Source organism: Notechis scutatus, chromosome 2, assembly GCF_049901735.1.
Source record: "Notechis scutatus isolate UNSWTSFEM ecotype Mainland chromosome 2, rNotScu1.2, whole genome shotgun sequence".
NCBI lineage: Eukaryota > Metazoa > Chordata > Lepidosauria > Squamata > Elapidae > Notechis > Notechis scutatus.
This window is the reverse complement of record NC_142010.1, coordinates 233,201,707-233,224,425: the sequence shown is the minus strand read 5'-3', so window position 1 is coordinate 233,224,425 and position 22,719 is coordinate 233,201,707. Positions and strand designations below refer to the sequence as shown.

The 22,719-nt window shown below is 37.4% G+C and overlaps 1 protein-coding gene across 2 annotated transcripts in view; it reads left to right on the top strand.

Moving 5' to 3' along the window:
* The first annotated feature begins 3,257 nt into the window (after positions 1-3,257).
* Positions 3,258-22,719, top strand: part of ZNF366 (zinc finger protein 366) — a 32,325-nt gene continuing 12,863 nt past the window's right edge. The window contains exons 1-5 of one of the 2 annotated variants that reach the window (XM_026670638.2): positions 3,260-3,486; positions 12,736-12,818; positions 14,025-14,084; positions 15,625-16,940; positions 20,568-20,759. In XM_026670638.2, coding sequence (XP_026526423.1) covers positions 15,657-16,940; positions 20,568-20,759 — 1,476 coding nt within the window. In that variant the 5' untranslated portion in view covers positions 3,260-3,486; positions 12,736-12,818; positions 14,025-14,084; positions 15,625-15,656. Of the gene's footprint in view, positions 3,487-12,735; positions 12,819-14,024; positions 14,085-15,624; positions 16,941-20,567; positions 20,760-22,719 lie in introns of both variants that reach the window. The other variant, XM_087958259.1, reaches the window with a different exon arrangement.

Genomic DNA, 22,719 nt, shown 5'->3' with positions numbered 1-22,719 from the left:
CAATTACTTTTGTTTGAATGGTTAAAGAGCAGTTGGGATGTGGAAGTGCTGTGACAGTCCTTAAAGAAGGCAAATTTAATAATATTTATCGAAGTTTTTAAAAAGACAGTAATAAAAGAAACGACAAACAAAATTCAGAAAAGAGAGAACAGAAATTCCAGGAAAAGGAGGAGGGGTGGAAGAGAAAGGAAGAAGCAGTGAAAAATAAGCGAGCAAATCATTAACATTTTCATTCCTGGTTCATAAAGAGTTCTCAGAATTCTATAGAAACGTGTCTTATTTTAGCATTGGTCAAATAAACCAACATTGTACTTTTTCCTTTTGCTTCCAGGAATATTAATGTTTATTTCATTCAGATATTGTCGTAGGATTTGATCTCTCTTCACATTTTTTTTTCCATCTCAGAAGCTTCCTCAAGGCTCTAACAAACTTCTTTTGTAAAACGAATAAGGAATCACTATCCAGGTCATTTTCTTGGCTTATCATTTGTATTTCCACTTTAACTATCATCTCTGCCTCATAATCCACATTTTTTTCATATTCTAGTATTTATATTCTAAGCCTGGTCCAGTGGTGGGATTCAATTTTTTTTACTACCAGTTCCGTGGGTGTGGCTTGGTGGGCGTGGCAGGGGAAGGATACTGTAAAATCTCCAGTCAGAGGTGGTATTTGCTGGTTCTCCAAGCTACTCAAAATTTCCGCTGCTGGTTCTCCAGAACTGGTCAGAACCTGCTGAATACCACCTCTGTCCTGGCCCCCCATGTATGGCTTTAAAGTTAAAAACCATTACTATTCAACAGTCTTGTAAAGAAACATGACAAAATCATGAGATTAAATATTCCTTTTTTATAAGAATCCTACTACCTCTGGAAAGCTAGCTTATCAAGCAAAAAGATGATAGCCCAAGCTACTTCCTGAGGACTCTGTTTCCTTTCCTATTTCTAAAGATTCTGATTTTGCTTTTAAAAAAAGTTAGAGCTGCCTGGTATAAAATAAATATGTGCTATATTTATTCACAATCATCTTAATCATTATGGAGAAAAGGTACACTTAAAAAACCCTGTGTTAAGTATCCCTAATTCAGTCTCTATTCTTTCTGCTCCATTTATCCCACATGTGATTCAGGAAAATGCTCTTCCATTCAACAATGCAAGTTAAGCAAATTGTGCTTAAAAAAACACCTTTAAACTTGTTTTCTCCTTTTGTATATTTTTGGGAAATGCTACAGACTGAAGAGTTCTTCTGATGTGCACCTATGTGATTGTTCTGTCTGAGAGCCTATAACTGCTTTGAAGTTGATTATTCAATATGTAAGTGAAAGTGAACTAACTTTAAAGTGGTGGCAGCTCACTGGACTATCAGGAAGATAAAACTACTTTTAGTAGTCATTCTTGCATACCCCATAGTCTTGACTATATGAAATATATTTTTAGATTATATAATTTGTATTTATTTCATTTATATTCCACCTTTCCATCCAATACACACACACACACACACACACGTATGACCACAATACAAATATATCAATATTAAAATTAAACCAAAACATATCTAAATCCCCAGCTAAACAGGTAAAATTTAACTAATTTCCTAAAAGAAAGGTAAATGAAGTAAACTGAGGACCCAGATTGTTGGGGGCAATATGCTAACAATATGCTCCCAGAGAGTGCTGTAAACACTATGGAGCGGTATATAAGTTTAAGTGTTATTGCTATTGTTACTGTTAACAGAGTTTAGAAATATCACAAGAATATGTTTTATAATTTGGAGAGAAGGCAGGTGAAATCTGTCTACCATGTACTTAAGAAAAGACCTTTGAAAATGCAGATAGATAGGTAAATAAATACTTCACTGAGTATTTAAGTGCCCAGACAAGATAAAAATTGGAGAAGTAGTCTATCAGCTAGTCAATCCCTACACAATCTAAATTCTAAAGGCTACAATCCTGTGATTTGTACTAAGACAGCAATGAGAAACCAAAGCAGATTTTTCATCATAGCATGATTGGATCTCATCACTTTCATTTGATTGTTGACTTTGAGTTATCTAAAATTCCTGTACTTTCATCAAAGCAAGTCCTATGTGGAGTGAATTGTGATAGTCTATCAATGGAAACAGCTAAAACTCTAAATATAGTTTTCAAAATGTACTTCATGGTATCACCATCATCTGGAGATCCAGAAATAGTTGCAGTTCAAGGGTTATGTATAGACCATAGTCAACTATCCATTCATTTAGTAATGAATTTTAAAAGCATTTCAGTCAATGCTGCTCTAAATCAACAATTTAATAGCACACAAAACAGAAATGCACAATAAAGTTATGGTAAAAATTACAAGTTTATACTATTCCTGCAACTGGGAGTTCTACCGTACCTAAAGCCCAAAAACTTTCTTCAATAGCCATGTATTAACAAGTTCCTAGCAGGCCAGTTGGGTGGCCACTTGTTTCAAAGCAAGGGAGTCTCCATACAGAATGTCTTCTTTTGGCTCCCTCATATCATATCTCCTGATAGGTGAGGACCTTCAGCAATCATCTGTCCTTTGACAAATGCATCATCTATGTGTTACAGAAGGACTTGCAGTTAGATCTTCAAGAGGCTTTCTAGGGCTGAGCCATATACTATAAGGCTTTATAGGTGATATCTAGCACTGTCAATTTCTCTTTTCAGGGAAGTAGATCTTGATAGGGAATAATCTGAATTTATAGACCCATGGTTTCTTTCCAATAGTTTTCAGTGTTGTCTGAATTGCATTTCAGTTTTTCAATCTAATTGGAGCTTCTGGAAGGTTCAGACTAGAAAAATTAATAAGAAATTACTGAATGGTAACATATGTAACTCTGGCTTAAAATTATCACGAAACCCCTCTTTCTTTCTAAACATAAATTTATTTCTTTATATTTATGTACACTTTAATGAATACTGAGAACGGTGTTTCAACTGTGTGTCGGAAATGTGGAGGGGCTGACCCATCTCTCTCTTTCTCATTGTTTATATTCTTAAGCAAGTAGCATTTTGCAGATACGGGCATCTGACTTCCAAAACAAGGCTCTGTATTTGGAACATTGTGTTTGTTTTGATGACATTCCACCCATTGAATTATAAATTTCACCCTATGAAATCCATCATAAAGATACAATACTTGAGGAATTTCTTTTCCTTTGGTTTATTTTTCCAAACATTTTGAGAAAATGAGATGGCTATCTGCCGTTTCCTTATTTTTTTGCAGGAAAGCTAAGGGTTGTTGACTTCCTCTCCCCTCCCTTCCTTCCTTCTTTCTGAAGGTACAGAACTCATCTGAGAAAAGAAGAAAAAAAACAGAATGAAGTGATTGTTCCTGTTCTCTTTTTCTTAAGTCATTTGGAACACTGTCCCTCCACGTTTTCTAAATGCACTGCAGCTGGCACACGAGAAGTGACAACTTTGCCAATTAGGGAGCAATTACAAGCATTGGGTCACTACCACTGTCGGGTCAGCACCTGGTAAGTTAACCTTCCAAAATTTCTTAAGGCAGCATGTAAACTACTAACAAATGAAAGTTGAAAGATAAAATACATGCTTCTTTGTAGGTCCCAAGCAATTCAATTTGGCAGGAACTTAGTATGTGTGTTTATGTATGCATGTGTGTGCATTCTACAATTAACTATGCAGTACTCCATTTTCTAGATGCCAGATGAAACAGTCTGAAATTTAAGAAAGAGGTGACAATTTTTACAACTCCAGTAAACATTTTTAGTGCATTCTAAAAGCTGCAACCCTTTTGGTTTTAGTGCATTTCCCGATGCGAATGACATACTTCAGATCCTCATGAAATCGATGAATAATAATTCATCAAATTATAATAATTCATCTGAGAAATGCACTTACATGTGGTCCTGTAGCCAATTCATTTAGCCTAGGCTGCACAGGGGCTGGCCTGAATGATCTCTTTAAAATCTCCTATTTTTTAAGCAGAAGGTGGAGGCTATAATTATATGAACAATGCCATGTGTATAAAATGTTAATATCTTAAGTGCTTTCTTTCCTGAAAGTGTACAATACCAATGGACCAACCACTTTGCATTATAAGCAGCAAAAGATTCTGGGAGCTGTTTTATAAGCAAATACACCAAAATCTAGGCAACATTTCTGTTAAAGTAAATTCCAGTTACAAGGTTTGTTCTGCTCAGTCATGTATTGTGTCCTCCCAGTATCTTGTTGACTACAATTTTAGCTGTATTTTAAATTTTAGTTATACGCCAAGACACCTAGGAGTAAGCCTTGCTTTCACACTAAAGTGCCGTTTCCCTTCCCTTCCCTTTCCTTTCCTTCTGCAGGCAGAGCAATGTTGGTACTTAGAGGTTTAAATATGAAGTGTTCACAGCATATCAAAGACCCTGTTTTCTCACATCGAAGCTGTCTGGAAATTATATAATAGTGAGACATTTTAGAAATGTGTTCCATTGTACAAAATTGGTGTCATTTCTCAATAGGGACATGTTGTCACCAGCTTCAATATTTTAAGTGGAGAGACTCAAGCTCCAATCCTGTCCAGGCTTAGCATTGTTGAACCAATTGCAACAGTTCTGAAGAAACATACATAGAATTGTACTATGTACTATGATATTTGGGGATATCAGAATTGGGCTGCAAAAGTCTGAATCGCCACTAAACAAAGGGATACAAGCAAACTAACTGTACACTACTACTTAGTGATTGTCTAGATTTTTGCAGCCCAGACTTTCTGGCCTTAACTAAACCTGTGCTACTAAAATGAGTCCTTTTCCAGAATGCTTTTCATATTTTGTTGCTTGAAGTTTATCAAGCATTCATAACTGCCAATTTTAAAGACTTTGAAAATATTTTATTCACAACAAGAACACATCTCATTGTTCTGACTGAGATTTTATCTGAACTGTGACTTCTGTGCATTTTTAACAAGAGCTTTGCTGGGTGTTTGTTTTAATGTTAGTTTTGTTTGTAATTCTTTGTTTCTTTTATTTCATACACCATGGAAGAATTTTGCTCTTCCATGAGCAAATATAGAAATATTTTAAATAAATAAATAACACACCCCCGCCCCCAATTTTTTTTTTTTTAAATTTTGGACTTAATTTCAAGTCCATGGCAAAGTAGAGGGTTTTTTCACATATGACATTATATGCAACTTTCTATTATCTACAATACTTTAAGATATTTGTTGGAATTTTTAAAGGTATGTATGCCGATATAATTGATGGGCTTATTGGCTGTCTTTCTAATGAAATTTCCTCTGGTTGAGGTAAGCGATACAGGAGAAGCTAACATTCTCAGAAATATTATGACCTGAAGCATAATTCAAAATAACAGTAATCTTTGGAAAAGTTCATATATGGGTCAGTTAAGTACACAGTACTGAACCTATTAAGAATAATGTTAATTTTTAGATCATATTTTATATTTCTCATATTTAAATATAAAGTAAAAAATATTATAGCTAGTGCTTCAAGTGATTCATTCTGAAGGTTGTTTTAGAGTGAGAATTGACGATTTAATAGCAATCAAAATAGAAGTAAAAAAAACATTCCATTATTATGTTATAAGGAAAAAAATTAACTTCTTCAGGCAGACAGTTTGGTGTCTTTTTTGCTTAAACATGTACTATCATGTCTTTGTTCCTAAACTACAAAATTAGAAATTAAATAATGAACAAACATTGGAAACTATTAAATGAACAAAATGGTTCAGTACATAAATATTAGTTAAGATAAAGTCCAAAATACTAAGTCATGTGAAATAGCAGAGAGAGAGAGAATGTTCAGTATTATATGCAATATTTAAACGTTCAGTGAATGGAAAGGCTCTTTGAAACAATGTTGTCTTGCAGTTAATTCATACTAATTTTTAAAGATAGTGCTTGGATTTGCACATTGTAGTTAATGCTGCTTGAATAGTTTGGTCTTTACACATTGGATGAACCCAGCTGATTAAAACTTATTCAGTAAATTAGTCTTAAGCAAAATATAGTTTAGTATAATGTATAAGCCAGAGCAGTGGCAATCCCCAGTGTTCTTGATTATAGTTATTTATCATGTATTCCTTGTTAACAAGTCATAAGGAAATGAATAGTTTAATAATATGATAAAGCATTCTTAAAATTATTACAAGAAGATGATGGTTATAGTTCTCTGGAAACTTACACTGTTCATGATAAAATCTCTAACAATCCCATTTAAAATCATGATCAGCTAGTGTTATATATTGGACCTATGCAGAACTGTAGTAGAGAGTCTATTTTAAATAATTTGGCCTTGAGTCAACCCTGAAATGAATCCATTAAACAGAAAGAAGAAGATAGTGCTTAAAGGAAGAGGAAGATAAACCAAGAACTAGATGAGTTTTCATTAAAGTGAGAACCACATTTGGGGTTAAATTGGCAGATGTTTTAGGAAATTCTCTAAAGATCCATGTAAGTAATTACCTTCCCCTGAATTAGTCATGTTGGTAAGCAATAGATCTGCATCAGAGTATGAAGAGACTATGTCATTATGTCATTGCAGTCTTCTTTAGTGTTACCAAATCTGGACTGCAAAAATTCAGACAAATCCTGATTGTGAATAATATTTAAGAGGTGGAACTTTTTTAAACATTGGCAATGATGATATCTGGAGATCACAAATGCCATTGCATATGGAGACCAGGCAATCACAGCTATAATCAGTGATTGAATGATGGAGAGAAGTGATATATATGGTCTATGTGAGAAGGAGTAGTCATATAATAAACCTGGCCACAGGGCCAACCTCCGCATCCATGTGTTGACATAGCTGGCACTATGCCACAGCAAGAGGAAAAATACTGTTTTCATATTGGACTGCCTCAGGTAGGCTTTGGTGCACCCTGAGTGCCTAGCTGGTACAAGATGACCACTGCAGTGTGAAGTACAGTCATGCTTTCCATGAATATTAAGTGAGCTGTCCTTATGCCACAGCAGAATGGTTTTGTGGATTTTGCGTTAGTCTTCCTCAGAGTCTCCCAAGTTGCTACATAAATCTGAAAATTACGTCAGGCAGTACACAAGGTCCTTATAGAAATGGAACGTATGCTGTAAAACTCAGGCAAAAATCTTCCATACAAAAGGGAGACCGGGTGGGTAAATAATGAATATTCCTGTTTACTGCCTGTTTATGATTGTTAGTTTTCCTGTCATGGTTTTATACTTTTTTAAATGTGGAATTTTCCTGATTTTCTGCATAGCATTTTCTAAAAAGTAACTCTTTCCATCCCCTTAGCCGGAATAATACTTGCAAGCAACTCAATGGGGATCATGTCCTTAATATATGATATTGCAGTGTCAAACGAGGACAGTACCTTTTGTCCTTACTCTGAATTGTCTTTGTAACAATGGCTATATTAGGATAGGATGAAGTTGGTTGAGAGTGAGAGCAGTAATTTTCCATCTCTTGAACTTGGCTATATGGAATCGTCACAAAAACAAATTCTACTTCAAGGGAACAGTAGAAACATTCCTTTGCTTTGAATTGTTGTTTGAGATGAATCATTTCTGTGTCTGCCTATAACTCATTCTCCATAGATGACCAAAATACATTGTTTTGCGAGTTGTCTAAAAACGCTGAAAAAAGCCACATCATAGCTCAGCATGGCCTAGAGATGTCTGAAACATTATAGATTGTGGCTGGTAAATTCACTTTGTGTCAGTAGCTGTCCTTTCTAGAAGCAGTAAGGCTTGTATATCTTGAATATGGGTGATAGTTTTGCTCTTCTGCATATGGACCCAATGATGAACATCAGGGTGGTACAAAACTTCAGAACTGAAGACAGAAAGCTTCTGCATCTCTTAAACCAAGCTCACATTTTCCTATGAATAGGAAGCACTCTATTTGTTGAAGGTCACCAGGCAATTCCAGCAAAAGATGCAAGCAATTTAAAGAGTTGCAGACAGATGGTCCGGGAGCCCTAATATGCTCAGTATGTTCTAAAACAGTGGCCCTCAACCTTTTGAGCATCAGGGACCAGTTCTGTGGAAATAGGTTTTTCTCAGGGCCAGAGGAAGCATGGTATCCTGTGCTTTGCTTGTTTCCATGGCCAGGTTTCTGGCATGCAGGTCCACAGACCCAGGGTTGGGAACCCCTGTTCTAAAACACCCTTTTCCCTCTAAATTTAAAGCTCTGCAGAGCCCAAATTCATGTGATCATTGAATTGCCAAAGTAGTTATACATCTGATATAAATTTGACCATGTTCTATGTCAAACTTTAAAAGTTCTCAGATCTTCGCTTCCACTTTAGTAACTTATATATAAAGTAAAAGAAAAAGGGAAATGATTTATGCTGGGAAAATACTTTATGCTATAGCATGAATCAATACTTGAAGGTAATTTCCCATAGAGAACTGAGATGTTAGCTTTCCTATGTGCACATCTAAGATATGGCTGAGAGGTGGACTCCGTTGCTATTTCCAATTCATTTAAGATAATGATTATTGGCAGCAATCTACCAGCTTTTAAAGCAAAGGAGTCGAAGTAAGGTCATAAGCATACCAACTGTTTCACTTGGTAACTGCTTTGCTTAACAATAAAATTTCCAATCCTATTTATGGTCGCTGAATAAGGACTACCTGTAGTTTAAGACAATACAGACTAAGTTGCTGTGGGGGCTCAAATATGCTTATAACGCTTCATGTAAATATTTTTCAGTGATTTAGAAACATTGTTGAGTTATTACTTTGTCCATTTTTCCTGTCTTGTTATAAGATCCATGTATGCATTAAAGTACAAAATACCGTATAAAGTGAGAGGCAGTGATAAGGCCCATGTCCTCCACAGATGTTCATACACTGGGTGCAAATTCACCTGAGACTTTGTCATAATCAGGAACCCCAATGTAATCAGGTTTGTCATAATAAAGGATGCTTGGTCAACTGACTTATGGAGCCATTAGGATTACAGGTCCTCATTTAGCAACTGCCTTGTTTAGTGACTTTCACAATTATGATGGTGATGAAAAAATAATTTTATGATGAATCTTTGCTGTTACAACTTTTGTAGTTTTATAAAGCAAAGGCAAGCTGAAATAAAATTATAAGTACAATCATGGTTTCTCTTAAACATTGCCCCATTTAATGACTGAGTTGCTAGTCCCAATTAGGGTAACTAAAAAAAGATTGCCTATACAACCCCTCCTTCTGAATTTTCAGCCCTTATGTACAGTAGCTAAATGGCTAAAAATAGTTAAGTTTCTGATAAATCAGATTTAGAATTACTTCCTAGGAAGAATTCAGTATAGCTGTCTTCTAATGATATTTCTTATCCAAGAGCAGTAAGTGACTGGTGCCAATATTTTTATGGCTGCTAATGCAGAACACACTTCAATATGATAACACATACCTAATGAATGTGCATATCTGCAATTATTCTTATTTCTTTAGGGAAAATAGTATCTTTGCTGTCATCTTTACCAACTAGCCCTTGCTGGAAGAATTTTCTATTTTTTTTAAAAAAAAGGCTCAGGACAACACCTGGCTAACTTGGCCTGTATTGTGAAGCAAAGCAGCTTCAGACTTGGTTAATATTAAGGTGGGAAGACATCAGGAATTCTAACACTGCGCTATAGTCAGAAGTTGGAGAACATGAGCAAACCACATCTGAATTATTGAAAAGAAAATAAGAGTTCTTACGTTCATATATTCTCAGGCTGACTTGAGGTCAAATCAAGAACACAATTTTTAATTTGTTTAAATGGATGTAGGATATATCCATTCAGGATTACAGGTTCTGTGGTGGAATTTCAGACGAGGGACAGTGTAAAGCAGGGATGTCCAACCTTGGCAACTTTAAGACTTGTGGACTTCAACTCCCAGAATTCCTCAGCCAGCTTTGCTGAATTCTGGGAGTTGAAGTCCACAAGTCTTAAAGTTGCCAAGGTTGGACACCCCTGGTGTAAAGAGACAGTTTGTTGCTCCATGGGAGGAAGTGACAGAGGCCAGACTCTTGAAGCCTTTATCTGCCTGTTGCCGAGAGAATGCAGTTAGCCTGGTGAGATTCTTGTAAATAAATAACAATAAAGAAACTTCTTCGGCCTATTCACTGAGGTGTTTTAGTTCTTTGCACCTGACAGGTTCTTATTAGCAGTACCATATTACCATTAATTTCTGTAAACCTAGAACTCCTGACAAAAGTTCCAGGGGCTGTGGCCTGGGGAGGTGGGGTGAGAGTGGACATTACTTTGAAAATGAATGGAGATAGCTAGCTACTGTCCCAGTTCGAATTCTGGAGCTATTTTGCTCATACAGTTAGGGTGTTAACATCATTTGTCCGTAGCTTGCACAAAATGACTGAGAGTCTCTTTGGAGACTGGCAGAGACATTTTCAAAATTGAAAAGGATTTCCAAATAAAAGATAAAATTGGAGATGTCCCATATCTCAGAATGAAGGATGGGGGTACAAAAAGTCAAGATGGCATCTGTGACCACATGATCAAAGCTGTATTCCTTTACATGATTGATTGCGCATAGTGCCACAACATTAGCCATCTTCATCCCCTCATCAGACTCTTCCTTGTTCCATTCCATTCTGCTGGGAAAGGGATTAACAATTTCTCTTATGAAACAATGCTACCAATATCAAGCTACTCTTTATCGCTGCCACTTTGGTCGTGTTACTTTCCCTTGTTCAACATGCTTTCCTTGTTCATCAGTTTACAATGCAAATTTGGTTTTTTAAGGAAGCGTATGTTAGGAACAGTGCCATTAGTTTTGTGAAAATAGATGAGATAGGGAGAAAAAGATTAGGGTTTTGCTTTAATTTTGTATATTTCTCAGATTTGAATATTTTGAATTAAGCAAAATGTTATTTTAATAATGTACAAAATTATGATATTTATTACTTAATAATTAAGGATGCATTTTCTTATTCCTGGAAATTTGAGAGAGAGACAGAAAGGCTCCATTCCCTGTATAGCAGCTATTTATTTTGAATTATGTATTTAGTTCATGATTTAATCTGTTTCGAAACAACAACCGCAGAAAGAAGATAGAGGATGTGTGTTATTTTATGCAATGTCAGATACAAATGAATAGAGAATGTTAAGTTGAGCAACAGAAATAAGAGCATGAATATTCACATTCAGATCTGTTTCACCCCCTACTGAACCATAATGTAGTTTATTTGTAGGAGTCAATCAGTCTTGACTCCTAGCAACTGCCTCGATAAGGCCCTGTAATTTTCTTGGCAAGATTTTCTGAAACAGTTCGCTATTGCCTGCTTGCAAGCGCTAACAATATGTGAATAGCCAAGATTACCCAGCTGGCTTTGTGCTTAAGTCACGACAAGAACTCACGGTTTCCTGGTTTCTAGCCTGGTACGCGACACCAAACTAGCTCTTTTTATTTGTCTTCTTTTTTATATTAAACAAATGTAGAGATTGTGGTAGCATACACTTAATGTTATTTGTGCAATGCATTTCTATTCTGCTGTTTGTCTGGAAGTTCAAGGTAGCACAAAGAAGAGCTTGCTCAAGATCCTCACCATCAATTACCCTTAAGACAGCCTCAAAAAAATGTCACAGTTGCAGGACCAAATCTGTGTCCGTCACCGGAACCAGAGGTTTAATCTTTTGAGCTTTCAGACCAGTGGTGGTATTCAATTTTTTTTACTACTGGTTCTGTGGGCGTGGCTTGGTGGGCATGGTGTGGCTTGGTGGGTGTGGTGTGGCTTGGTGGGTGTGGTGTGGCTTGGTAGGCGTGGCTTGGTGGGCATGGCAGGGGAAGGATACTGCAAAATCCCCATTTCCATCTCACTCCAGGGGAAGGATACTGCAAAATCCCCATTTCCTCCCCACCCCACTAACCTACTTTCCAGCTCCGTTCTCCTGTGCAGGGCAACAAAAGGAGACCCAGCTAATCAGCTGGGATTCGGGAGGCAGAGAATAGATGGGGTCGGGGCCAACCAGAGGTGATATTTGCTGGTTCTCCAAACTACTCAAAATTTCCGTTACCAGTTCTCCAGAACCTGTCAGAGCTGGCTGAATACCACCTCTGTTTCGGACTAATGCTGGATCCCATCCTCAGGGACCTTCTCTCTACCAGAATGTGTGTGGCACATTCCGGTAGAGAGAGGTTCTCTGAGGATGGCTCCAGCACAAGTTTGAAAGCTTGCAAAATGAAGCCTCTTGTCCCTGTGACCGATCCAGATTGGGTCCTGCAATGTTATCATGGGACACGTATATTTGCCTTCGTTTGTTAAAGTCACAGTGATTCAGTATTGACTTTGCCTTCGTGTAAATTATTTACTACAATTGATATCTCCTTTATGCTTAGGTTAGGCTCAAGTGCATTGAGTGATGGCTTTAGAATTAAATGACTGAATTTCATGTAAAATGGACAGCAGGATTACTAACATAACATTTGATTTCTCATAGTAGTAAGCAATATAGAAAAAAAGATTCCTCTTCTGTATACTTCAGAAAACCTGAAACAAAAGATCACAGCATAGACTCTTGTATTTTAAATAGTTCTAGTGCAGATCAAGATTTTGGAGTTATGATCTTATCAAGAAGCGTAAGAAAAGCTGTTGTATTGCACTGCTCACTGTTCAAGGTACAGGAAGCTGGTTTTCTCTTGCTATTGCACTTGGCAGCCTATTTAGTATTTAATGCTTACTTCCTACACTTAGAAATAAGAACGTTGTGTACAAAAGGAGAGAATGGAGTTCCAGTCCTCTAAAGATGATAAATAATTACCTTTTCTTTTGAAACAGCATAATGGAACATTAAACTGGCAGCATTGAGGATAACTGGGAATCAGTGTAGGTGTACCAACATTTCCTTCTTGTCATCCAAGGTAAATGTGATTCATGCTGAAGTCAACTTATATTCCCACTTCTGTTGCATTGCTCATAGTTTAAAATGAATTAAAATTTAATTTGGATGATGCTATTGTTCTTTTAAAAGGATGACAAACCACACAAAGTTAAAAACAACTCAAAATTCATAAAAGCCATTCCTTATTTTGCACTTCTCTCTAACAACATACAAATACATAGATAAGCTCTCTATCCTGCAGCCTTGAAGGGCTAAACTATACACTATTAGGGACTTCACTTTGAGTGGAGATCGTCATCTCTTTCTCTCTCTTTCCATCTCAGAAAGCAACCGTAGAAAACATTGATTTGGATGGGGCTGTCAGCCCAAAGGACAGAAATTAAGGGTTTGCCCCAAAGTTAACATGGCAGAGAAAATATGCTAATATAAATACATATCAAACTCACCAAATCCTGGTGACTGCCTGGACAGGTCCTGCCATTTTTTTTGTCAAGATTTTTGGATGTTTTGCCATTGCCCTTTTCCTGGGGTTACCCAAGGACATCTGGCTGGCTTTCTGCCTAAGACAGGACTAAAATTCCAGTCTCCCAGTGTCTATTTTAATGTCTTAACCACTCTCTCTATTTCCTAATACTGTGTAAAGAATCGAATTAATGACAAACCTTGTCCTCCAGCTGTCTGTTGGGGTATATAATAATATAACAAAGAAAATAATATACTCTCTTCTATAAAAGCTCCAATTTATCATGAATAATATACTCTCTTCTATAAAAGCTCCAATTTATCATGAAGTGGAAGCAAATGCAATATCTATTTCAGAAACATGGTACAATAGTGAGAATCTTTGGTTACAGTAGTCACATCAGGTTTGTAATCTCTCTCTCTCTCTCTCCCTCCCTCCCTCCTTCCCTTCCTCTAGCTCAGGGCTGTCCAACCTTGGCCCCTTGAAGCCTGGCGGACTTCAACTCCCAGCTTTGCTGGCTGGGGAATTCTGGGAGTTGAAGTCCGCCAGGCTTCAAGGGGCCAAGGTTGGACAGCCCTGCTCTAGCTAGTTAACTAACTATCTTGAGTTAGGTAGCTATGTATCTCATATGTCTGTCATTTCTAAACAAGTGTCCTGAAATCTTTTTCCCAGTTATGCAGTAAACAAACAGCATGAAACCTTGAATTTGTGTCTCGACGTATTTAAATAATTGTCATTCTTTTCTCTGTGTCTTATGTACAGATGTCTGGAGCTCATGCAGATGCATTTAAAGCCCATTTGGCCCAAAGATGATGATTTAATGTGAGTACAGATGCTGCACTGTTGATCCTTAAAACTAAGGAGTATGTATTTGTTGCACATTTATTCAACAAACATTATAAAACAGGCTAAATAACTAATGGATATAAAGACTTGAATTAATTTGTATAGTACTGAAAGCAATATCCTAATGTTCTAAATTCTGAACACCAGTAGAAGCACATAGCACCAATCTTTCATTGTCTGCTTACTAATTTCTGCAGCTGGTAACAGCATGCAAAATCAATACTTAAGCACATAGGACATTATGTTTCACTGAATTAAGCTTTTGGTACATAAGCTTTATTGTGTCTCCCCAAATCACTAAACTTTAAATGTTACAGTGAGAGAGAAAAATAGAAATAATGACTTACATGGGGAATAAACACATAATACTAATGCCATTCATTTGATAGTATTGTTTCTGCCTGCTCAGTCCAATTTTTTTTTATTTTGGTCATGCATATTATTTGGGACTGTGATCTTCTACTCTTTTACCACTCAAAGACCAAAAGCAACCCACATAATGTGATGGCAGATCTTAAGGGGGTTCCAAGAGAGGTTTTCCCAAGATTTATCTGGAGATTGTAGCCCTTGAAATGTTCTGCATGCAAAACCAACAACTGGCTATGCATGAAACTTAACAGGTTCCAGGATATGCCTTACTTTCTCTGAAACTAGCATTACTGTCTAATCCACCAGCTAGCTACCAGTTAAACAGTTTAGTAATTAAGGCAAATTGCAACTGACCACACTAGGATATTTGAGTGTGATCTCCATCCCCAGAGCTGTGACACATTTTGCCACTGAATACTGAGTTTTAATTGATGGGTTAAGATAAGCTATCAACTTGAACTATATTTAATTAACTTAATTGCAATTGACATTTAATTTAATCAAATTGCCTTTGGACATTTTGTTCACCACAATCTTTCCACCGTGTCCCTAGAATAGTAGTTAGAGCCTAAGGGTGGTTCTTGACCCAAAAGGAATATACAGCATGGATTTGGGAGCAGGATGGTGGCCTAAACAGTTCGTTCCAATTATCTTAATGAACAGGAAGCTGAATATGTATGAACCCTTCTGACGTTGAAAAGCACGTCTAAATGCAGCCATAGTGGAGCAACAGAAATAGCCTTTATCAACCATGGCTTGTCCTCATTTTTAATGCATGGAAGAGTTAGACTGAATCCTTTCATGTGTGGTTACATGGTATACAGCTATAATAAATTCCTTGTCTGTCCAATCACACTTGGCCAATAAAGAATTATATTCTATTCTATTCTATAAACAACTGCATACAGTTGACCAGATTTTTCATTGAAAGCCACAAAGACTGACAAATGTCAGAACCCAAGATTTCTGGCCTAGAAAAGTAAACTTGGGGCTAAAAAGAGAAAGCAGACAAAACAGGATATAACACCATTGGACATTTTGTGTTAAACTGTCATTTAAGAGTTTCCACTCAGTTACACATCGTATCAAATAACAGCAAGCAGGAACAGGATTGGTTTTTTTTTAAAATGTTATTTATTATTTGAAGGAAGCTAGATCATCCAGGAGAACTTCAGTGCAATGAAGAAAGAGGAGACACATTGCAAGATGGACAATGTACAACCCTTTTCCTTTGCTCACTGCTTGGATCCAATTGTAAACACCAATATAGCTTCGCCCCTCAGTGAGGAATTCAGGACACAGCTTGCCCAATTTGGGTACAGCCCTCCCACAGACTTAGAAAACTTCAAAAGCTCTTTGGAAGGGGGGTCTCGTAAACGTAAAAGCATGCCAATGAAAGTGCCTTCCAGTGTCCCTCCAGGAGACCCCACATCTCCATTGGAGAAACCTGAAGAAAATGTTGACGGAGGTTCTCCCAGCCTCCCTTCAATATTTCAGCATGAATCCACACAGCCAAAATACAATGCTCACATGATCGACCTCTGCAACCTTGGCTATCACTTTTACAGGACTCTGGAGCACTTTGGGACACAGCCTATCAAAGAAGAACCAATAAAGCCCAAGGTTCTATGGCCTGGCCCTACCACTTTTCTGCAGACTCCCTATTCATACTATCCCAAAATTCATCCTACTCTAATGTTTCCTTTTATGATGCCCCCAGATTTGCATTTTAGAAATCCTTTCCCATTAAACAGGCCGCTGGAGCCTCCCTTCAAAAGGGTTGAGTTAAATGAGCAAGCTGAAAAGAAGCAAAAAGTGGAAAGAGTAGATGTCAACATTCAGATCGATGACAGCTATTACATTGATGTAGGAGGAGAGCAGAAACGTTGGCAGTGCCCTATGTGTGACAAGTCTTACACATCCAAATACAACTTGGTCACTCACATCTTGGGGCACAGTGGCATCAAGCCCCATGCTTGCTCCCGGTGTGGCAAGCTTTTCAAGCAGCTGAGTCATCTGCATACCCATATGCTGACTCATCAAGGCACACGACCTCACAAGTGCCAAGTGTGTCACAAGGCCTTCACCCAAACTAGTCACCTGAAGAGACACATGATGCAGCACAGTGACATCAAACCTTACAGCTGCAGGATTTGTGGAAGGGGTTTTGCCTATCCTAGTGAGTTGAAAGCTCATGAATCCAAGCACGAGAGCGGCAGAGAAAATATCTGCATTGAGTGTGGCCTTGACTTCCCAACTTTGTCTCAGTTGAAGAGGCACCTAACCACCCACCGAGGTCCTGTTCAATACACTTGCACCGAGTGTGACAAGATATTCCAGTACCCAAGCCAGCTGCAGAATCACATGATGAAGCATAAGGATATTCGCCCATATATTTGCACTGAATGTGGCATGGAATTTGTGCAGCCACATCACCTGAAGCAGCACTCCTTGACTCATAAGGTAAGCCAAGGCCAGGGATTCTCCAATAGTTGTGCTGATGACCTGCTAAAATGCAAATATTTTAAAGCACTTCTAAACTGAAAGTAACACAGAAGTCACTTCCAGATTACTACCATGTTTGCTTCTCCCTAAACTCAGAAATGCTTTCAGTCTCAGTAGCAATGACCCTCACTGTAACCAATCTTTAAATTTCAAGAACACCATGCTTCTTGTTGTTGTCCAATAGATGTCCACTAATTGACATCTGGCCAGGCCAGGTATTCGGCAATTTTTTTTTGAAACACCTGACTCTGCTTTTAATTATTTCATGAAAGGAAGCCATCTAAACTCAATTTATATATATATATATATATATATATATATATATACACACACACACACACACACACATATATATATATATATATATATATATATATATATATATATATATATATATATATATATATATATATATATATATTTGTTTTCTTAAGTTTTCAGGTACTTACATGTATGGTGTTCGCTTGGTTGGGTATTTCCCACGTCATTGTAGTTCTTTTAAAGTTGTAGCAACGTTTCAGCAGAATCTCATCTGCCATCATCAGGCTTCTGTATTGTGTCCGTCTGTGAGTCAGACTTTTACAGTAGTTTCAGATTTGAATTTGGGGCAGCCTATTGCTGTGCCAGAATGGTTTTTCTTCATCCTGATTGGTTGGGGGTCTTGGTCTGTGTTTATTGGTCTCGGAGTTTGCTGTGTTCTGCTTGATTGGTGTCTCTAATATCTTCTGTCTGTTTTTGGCTCTTTTTGTATCTTGATTGGCTGGCAGCATTGTGTTGCTTTAATGGAGGCCTTTAGTGCAGCTTGGCTTCGGGTAAATGGACGGCTATCATTAGTTAGGAAGCTGGGTTTCATCTGGGTGCCTGGTTGGGGTGTGTTTGAGCTGGAGGTATCAGGGGATCTGTTTGTGTCCAGGTGTTTGCCTGGCTTGTGGTGTGGAGATTTTTTTGTTTGTGAGTGCAGGCTTCCAAATGATTGACAGCCTGGTGGAATCATCTCTTCTGTTCATGCTTTCTGGTCTTTTTTCAATCTCTATGGCTTCTCTGATGATTCTGTGATTAGGGTTTTCTATAGTGGCCAGGGTTTTGGTGCCATTGAAGTTGATGCTATGACCTGTGGCTTCCATGTGTTGGACTAGTGAGGAAGTGTGTTCCAGATTTTTGACTGCATTTTTGTGTTCATCAGGCGGGTGCTTATTCTTCTATTGGTCTGTCCAATGTATGTGGCCGGGCATGATGCACAGGGGACTTCGTATATGCCTTGGTTTTCCAGGTCAATTTTATCTAGATGAACACTATACAGAAGCCTGATGATGGCAGTTGAGTTTCTGCTGAAACGTTGCTACAACTTTAAAAGCACAACTACAATGACGTGGGAAAATACCCGAACAAAGCCGAATGCCATATATATATATATGGCACAGCATCACAGCAACATGCTTGCTATGGGGAAAGAAGAGAATAAAGGAGCTCAAAGGTAGATAAAATAAAAGTTCCCTTAAAGGGAAGACATCTGACCCAAAACTCCAAGGTTTGCAAAGATATATTCCTTTTCCACTGTGGTTGAGCCAGTGAACCTCAGCTACCCAACAGAGGAGATGATCTGGCTCACAAACACAGCCAATTCAGGTTTGGCATAAATACCACATGTGGAAGACAGTTGAGGCTACAACTTTGCCCACGTATCTGGTAGGAAGTCTCATAGAAACTACAAGATCTGAACACGTCCCATTAAGATCCAGCAGAGAGGAACATGATTTACAAGTTTCATCTGCAAATACCATGAGTTCAGGTTCTGCCTTGACCATGAAAACCAGCTGGGTGACCTTGAGCCAACCACTCTCTCTTAGCCCATCTCACCTCATAGGTTTTTTGAGAAAAATAGAGGGCGTATTGCATATGTTTGCTCCGTTCAGTTATTTGTAAAAAGAATAAAGGTGGGATATAAATAAATATATAAAATAATAAAGGACCTACTTTTGATAAGTGTCAGGAAGTGGACCTTTTCTGCCTTGATGCCCACCTTATGGAATATTCTCCCTCCCAAAGCTAGGTTAGCTCCATCCCTATTAATGTTCAGGAAGACCCTCAAGGTCACTTCTGGGTGATATGGACAAGAGATGGAGGGGAGGGAGGGAGGAAGGGAGAGGGGGGAGGGAACACTGGAGGTATTATGTAATAATAAAGATAAATATTCATTATAGAAATAGGTAATTGTGAGTGACAATTAAATTGCTACATTTTGGGGTTTATAGAATAATTTTAAGGTAGAATTGATAGATTCATGTGAATTATTATATTATTTTCTAATTCTAGTTAGGTTATGCGTTTTTGAGCCAAAGCAAAAGTTTATTTCTTTGTATTGTATCTTTTGCACTCATAAATATAATAATAATAGCAAACAAAAATGAGCAGAATTTGAACTATTTTAGCCCAAAGATATCTGACACTCTTCCATACCGTGGGGAGTTTTATATCAAAATATATTTATTCCTTTTACTGTCTCCATCTTCACTTAAACATTAACATAATCCATGTTACTGAGATAATTGACAGTCAAGCTGAAATTAAGTTAATCAAGTAAAAATAGCAAAGGATGGTGGGATCTTTTACTCAGATTTCCTTAAACTCCCAAATAATTTATCCAGGTCTAGTACATATATGAAAGGAGAAAGTCTGTAAACACAGAGTTAATTAAAATGGTCTCCCAGAGGAATTGCACGTTCACAAGAATAAACATCATAGATGATATGTACCTACACATACCCACATCCGACAAAGGTCCACCCTAGAATCAGCATGTACACACTTTCACACCCAGAACAAGCTCCCCTATAAAACAACTCTTTTGTACTCCACTTTTCTGCAGCTGCTCTCACCTGTTTGCTTTTGGGAATAAATAATTCTTTTTTCTCACAGTTTTCTGGATTTCATTTTTATTTATTCTTGAGCAACCCCAGCTTAAGTTGGAACCCCAAATTATTCTTCTGAGAATATTCTACTTATTTTTCAGAAACTAAATAAACCAGCACCCATAATAGATAGCAGTCTTACCTGATCTGCCCTCCATAGTTGAATTACAACTCCCAACATCCCTAGCCAACCAGGCATAGTGGCTTTATGTGTATAGGTTCTGTAGTTTAACATTTCTTAAAGGTACCCAGTTTGGAAAAGTTGTTTCATGTTTAAGGATATATACAAATCGTTATAGTCTTGATCTCAAATGATGGCTGGGAAGCATTTTGGATCCATTTCCAAAATAATGCTTCAGGGTAATACAGGACACCAAAATCTATCATCAGAACTAGAAACATGTAAGTAAGAAGTCATGAAAAAGAAGCAATATCTTGATATATGTAATAGAATGAGTTATTAAAGAGTTGGAATTCTACACCAGTCAATTGGCACATCCAATTGACTGGTATAGACATACTTCTTAGTTCGTCAGTCCCCCCAAGTTATTATCATAGCAGACTAAAGAACAATCATTATCACAGAGGTTAAATAAAAAGCAACCTCAGCAAAAACCAAGATCAAATTTAAAATAGAAAAGGAACCAACACTTACCTCATTCTTATGTTTTTCAAGGGTGTGAAAGAGCACAAGTGTGGAATCTGTGGCCGGGAGTTTACGCTACTTGCCAATATGAAAAGACATGTCTTAATTCACACCAATATCAGAGCCTACCAATGCCATCTCTGCTTTAAAAGTTTTGTGCAGAAACAAACCCTCAAAGCTCATATGATTGTCCATTCAGACGTCAAACCTTTCAAGTGTAAGGTGAGTATTTCTTACCCTAGGTACATAGTCAAATGAATGAAAAGATATCAAAATATTTTGTTTAAGTCACTGGTGGAGAAGTAGTTGAGACATTCATTATAAGTTGCATGATAAACAACAAAAACAACTTGTCATAAATATTATGTCTGTGGCTAGCTGACTTTTGCACTAATAGAGATATGTAAATATCAATATTATTGAATTCGGAGCACACAGATGATTTAATAAGACCTCAAAATACCTCTTTTCAAACATCACCATACAAACCAGTATGATTCATTTTCATGATGCCCCATATCTGCTTTCTTACGCTTGCTGGTAAGTTTGACCCTTCTTTAATTTTAAAAGGAAAGAGATAAATTCATGTTTAAGAAAATTAGAGTGAAGACAGTTTGTTGAGCCATATCAAAACAGTATTTCTTTCCAAAAACTCCCAACCGATAAATGCTCCCAACTTTAAATCTAACCGATAAGTGCTCCACTTTGGTGTGAATTTGCAGTTTACAGGAATTACTGTACTTTCAAGTTCAGAGAAAGCTAGCCAATACCAGAACACTAAAAAGGCCAGCCAGTCATTGTTCACTTTTTGTCCATGCCTGAGCATCCTCCCTCCCCAACCACTTCCAGCACTCCCATAATCAACAAATAGACCCTCCCTCTTTTTTCGCAAAAATGAAAACAGATATGCGTTTGGTATATTATGGAGCTATTATTCTAGCAAGCCCTGAAAAATGTTTTCTCCAAGAAAATCATGATTATGGATCAAGCCAGCAAAGCTGCATTTGAAAATCCAAATCAGAGCTAAAGAAGCTTCTTGGATGAGAAGCGAAATGTCTTCAGAGAAAAATCAAAAAGTCCAGTTGCCTCTTGAAAAAGCACCATTGGAACAACCATGACCTGGATGACTGAAAATCTCTATAGACATCTAGTGGTATACTGCATTTGAAATCTTTCCCCAAAATGAATTTACTAAAACAGAATAAGATTAATCTGAAGATGACATTAAAAAGCTTTTTTCCTCTTCACATAGCACTGTGGAAACAGAACTAGAACATTGCAGCAGATCATTGTTAATTTGCTGTTAACATTGTGTGACAGGATAGAGATCTATAAAGCAACAGAAGCAGGAGAAAGTCAGTGCAATGCTTTCCAACCTTAGCAACTGTAAGACTTCAACTTCCAGAATTCCCCATCCAACATGGGACTTCATTTTTCATTATTTACTTATACCAGACCAGGATAATCCACTTGTTGCGGTTGTTGTCATTCAGTGCCAATCCACAGCTAAGGGTCAACAGAACAAGCAGTGGTTTATTTGGGGAATTTGATGAAGTTGCAAACAGCTGACATACATAATTTGACAGGTAAAGCCCCACTCCTATTCTGGACTGTTGCCTGACATTCAAATCTACAATGCAAGAAATGAACCTACATAGACATGGGCCTATACATGGTTATACTATTAATTTGGATTTCCAAAATATATTCATTTCTGGAGTACATGGGCAAAGAGAAAGATTATATACTACTTAGCATGATTAATAGATAGTTAATTTGTTATGTAGTTGATAATTGTTCTTTTTCCTCCTTTTCCAAAGATGAGGTACTTGGGACTGACGAAATAGAGCCATAGTTTCATAGTGTCATTCTTGGACTCTTCAGTTGCTGCACTAAATCAGCTTTCTCCATTCTTGTGCAATGTTGGGTTTGCTGTTCCCAGAATTATAGGCATTAAGGCCATGCTTGCTAGGTATTCTGGGAGCTACAGTTACAATATATTTATCAGATATCAAATAGGAGAAGACGGACTGAATTGAAGAAGCATTATAACTGGAATGTAGACTTTGTCTTCAAATTTGGTCTTATTCTTCATCTTGAGATTGCATTTCATAGCACTTAGTGTAATTGCTAGTCTGCTGATGATAAATATATCTGACATTTGTATTGTACATTTCATTCC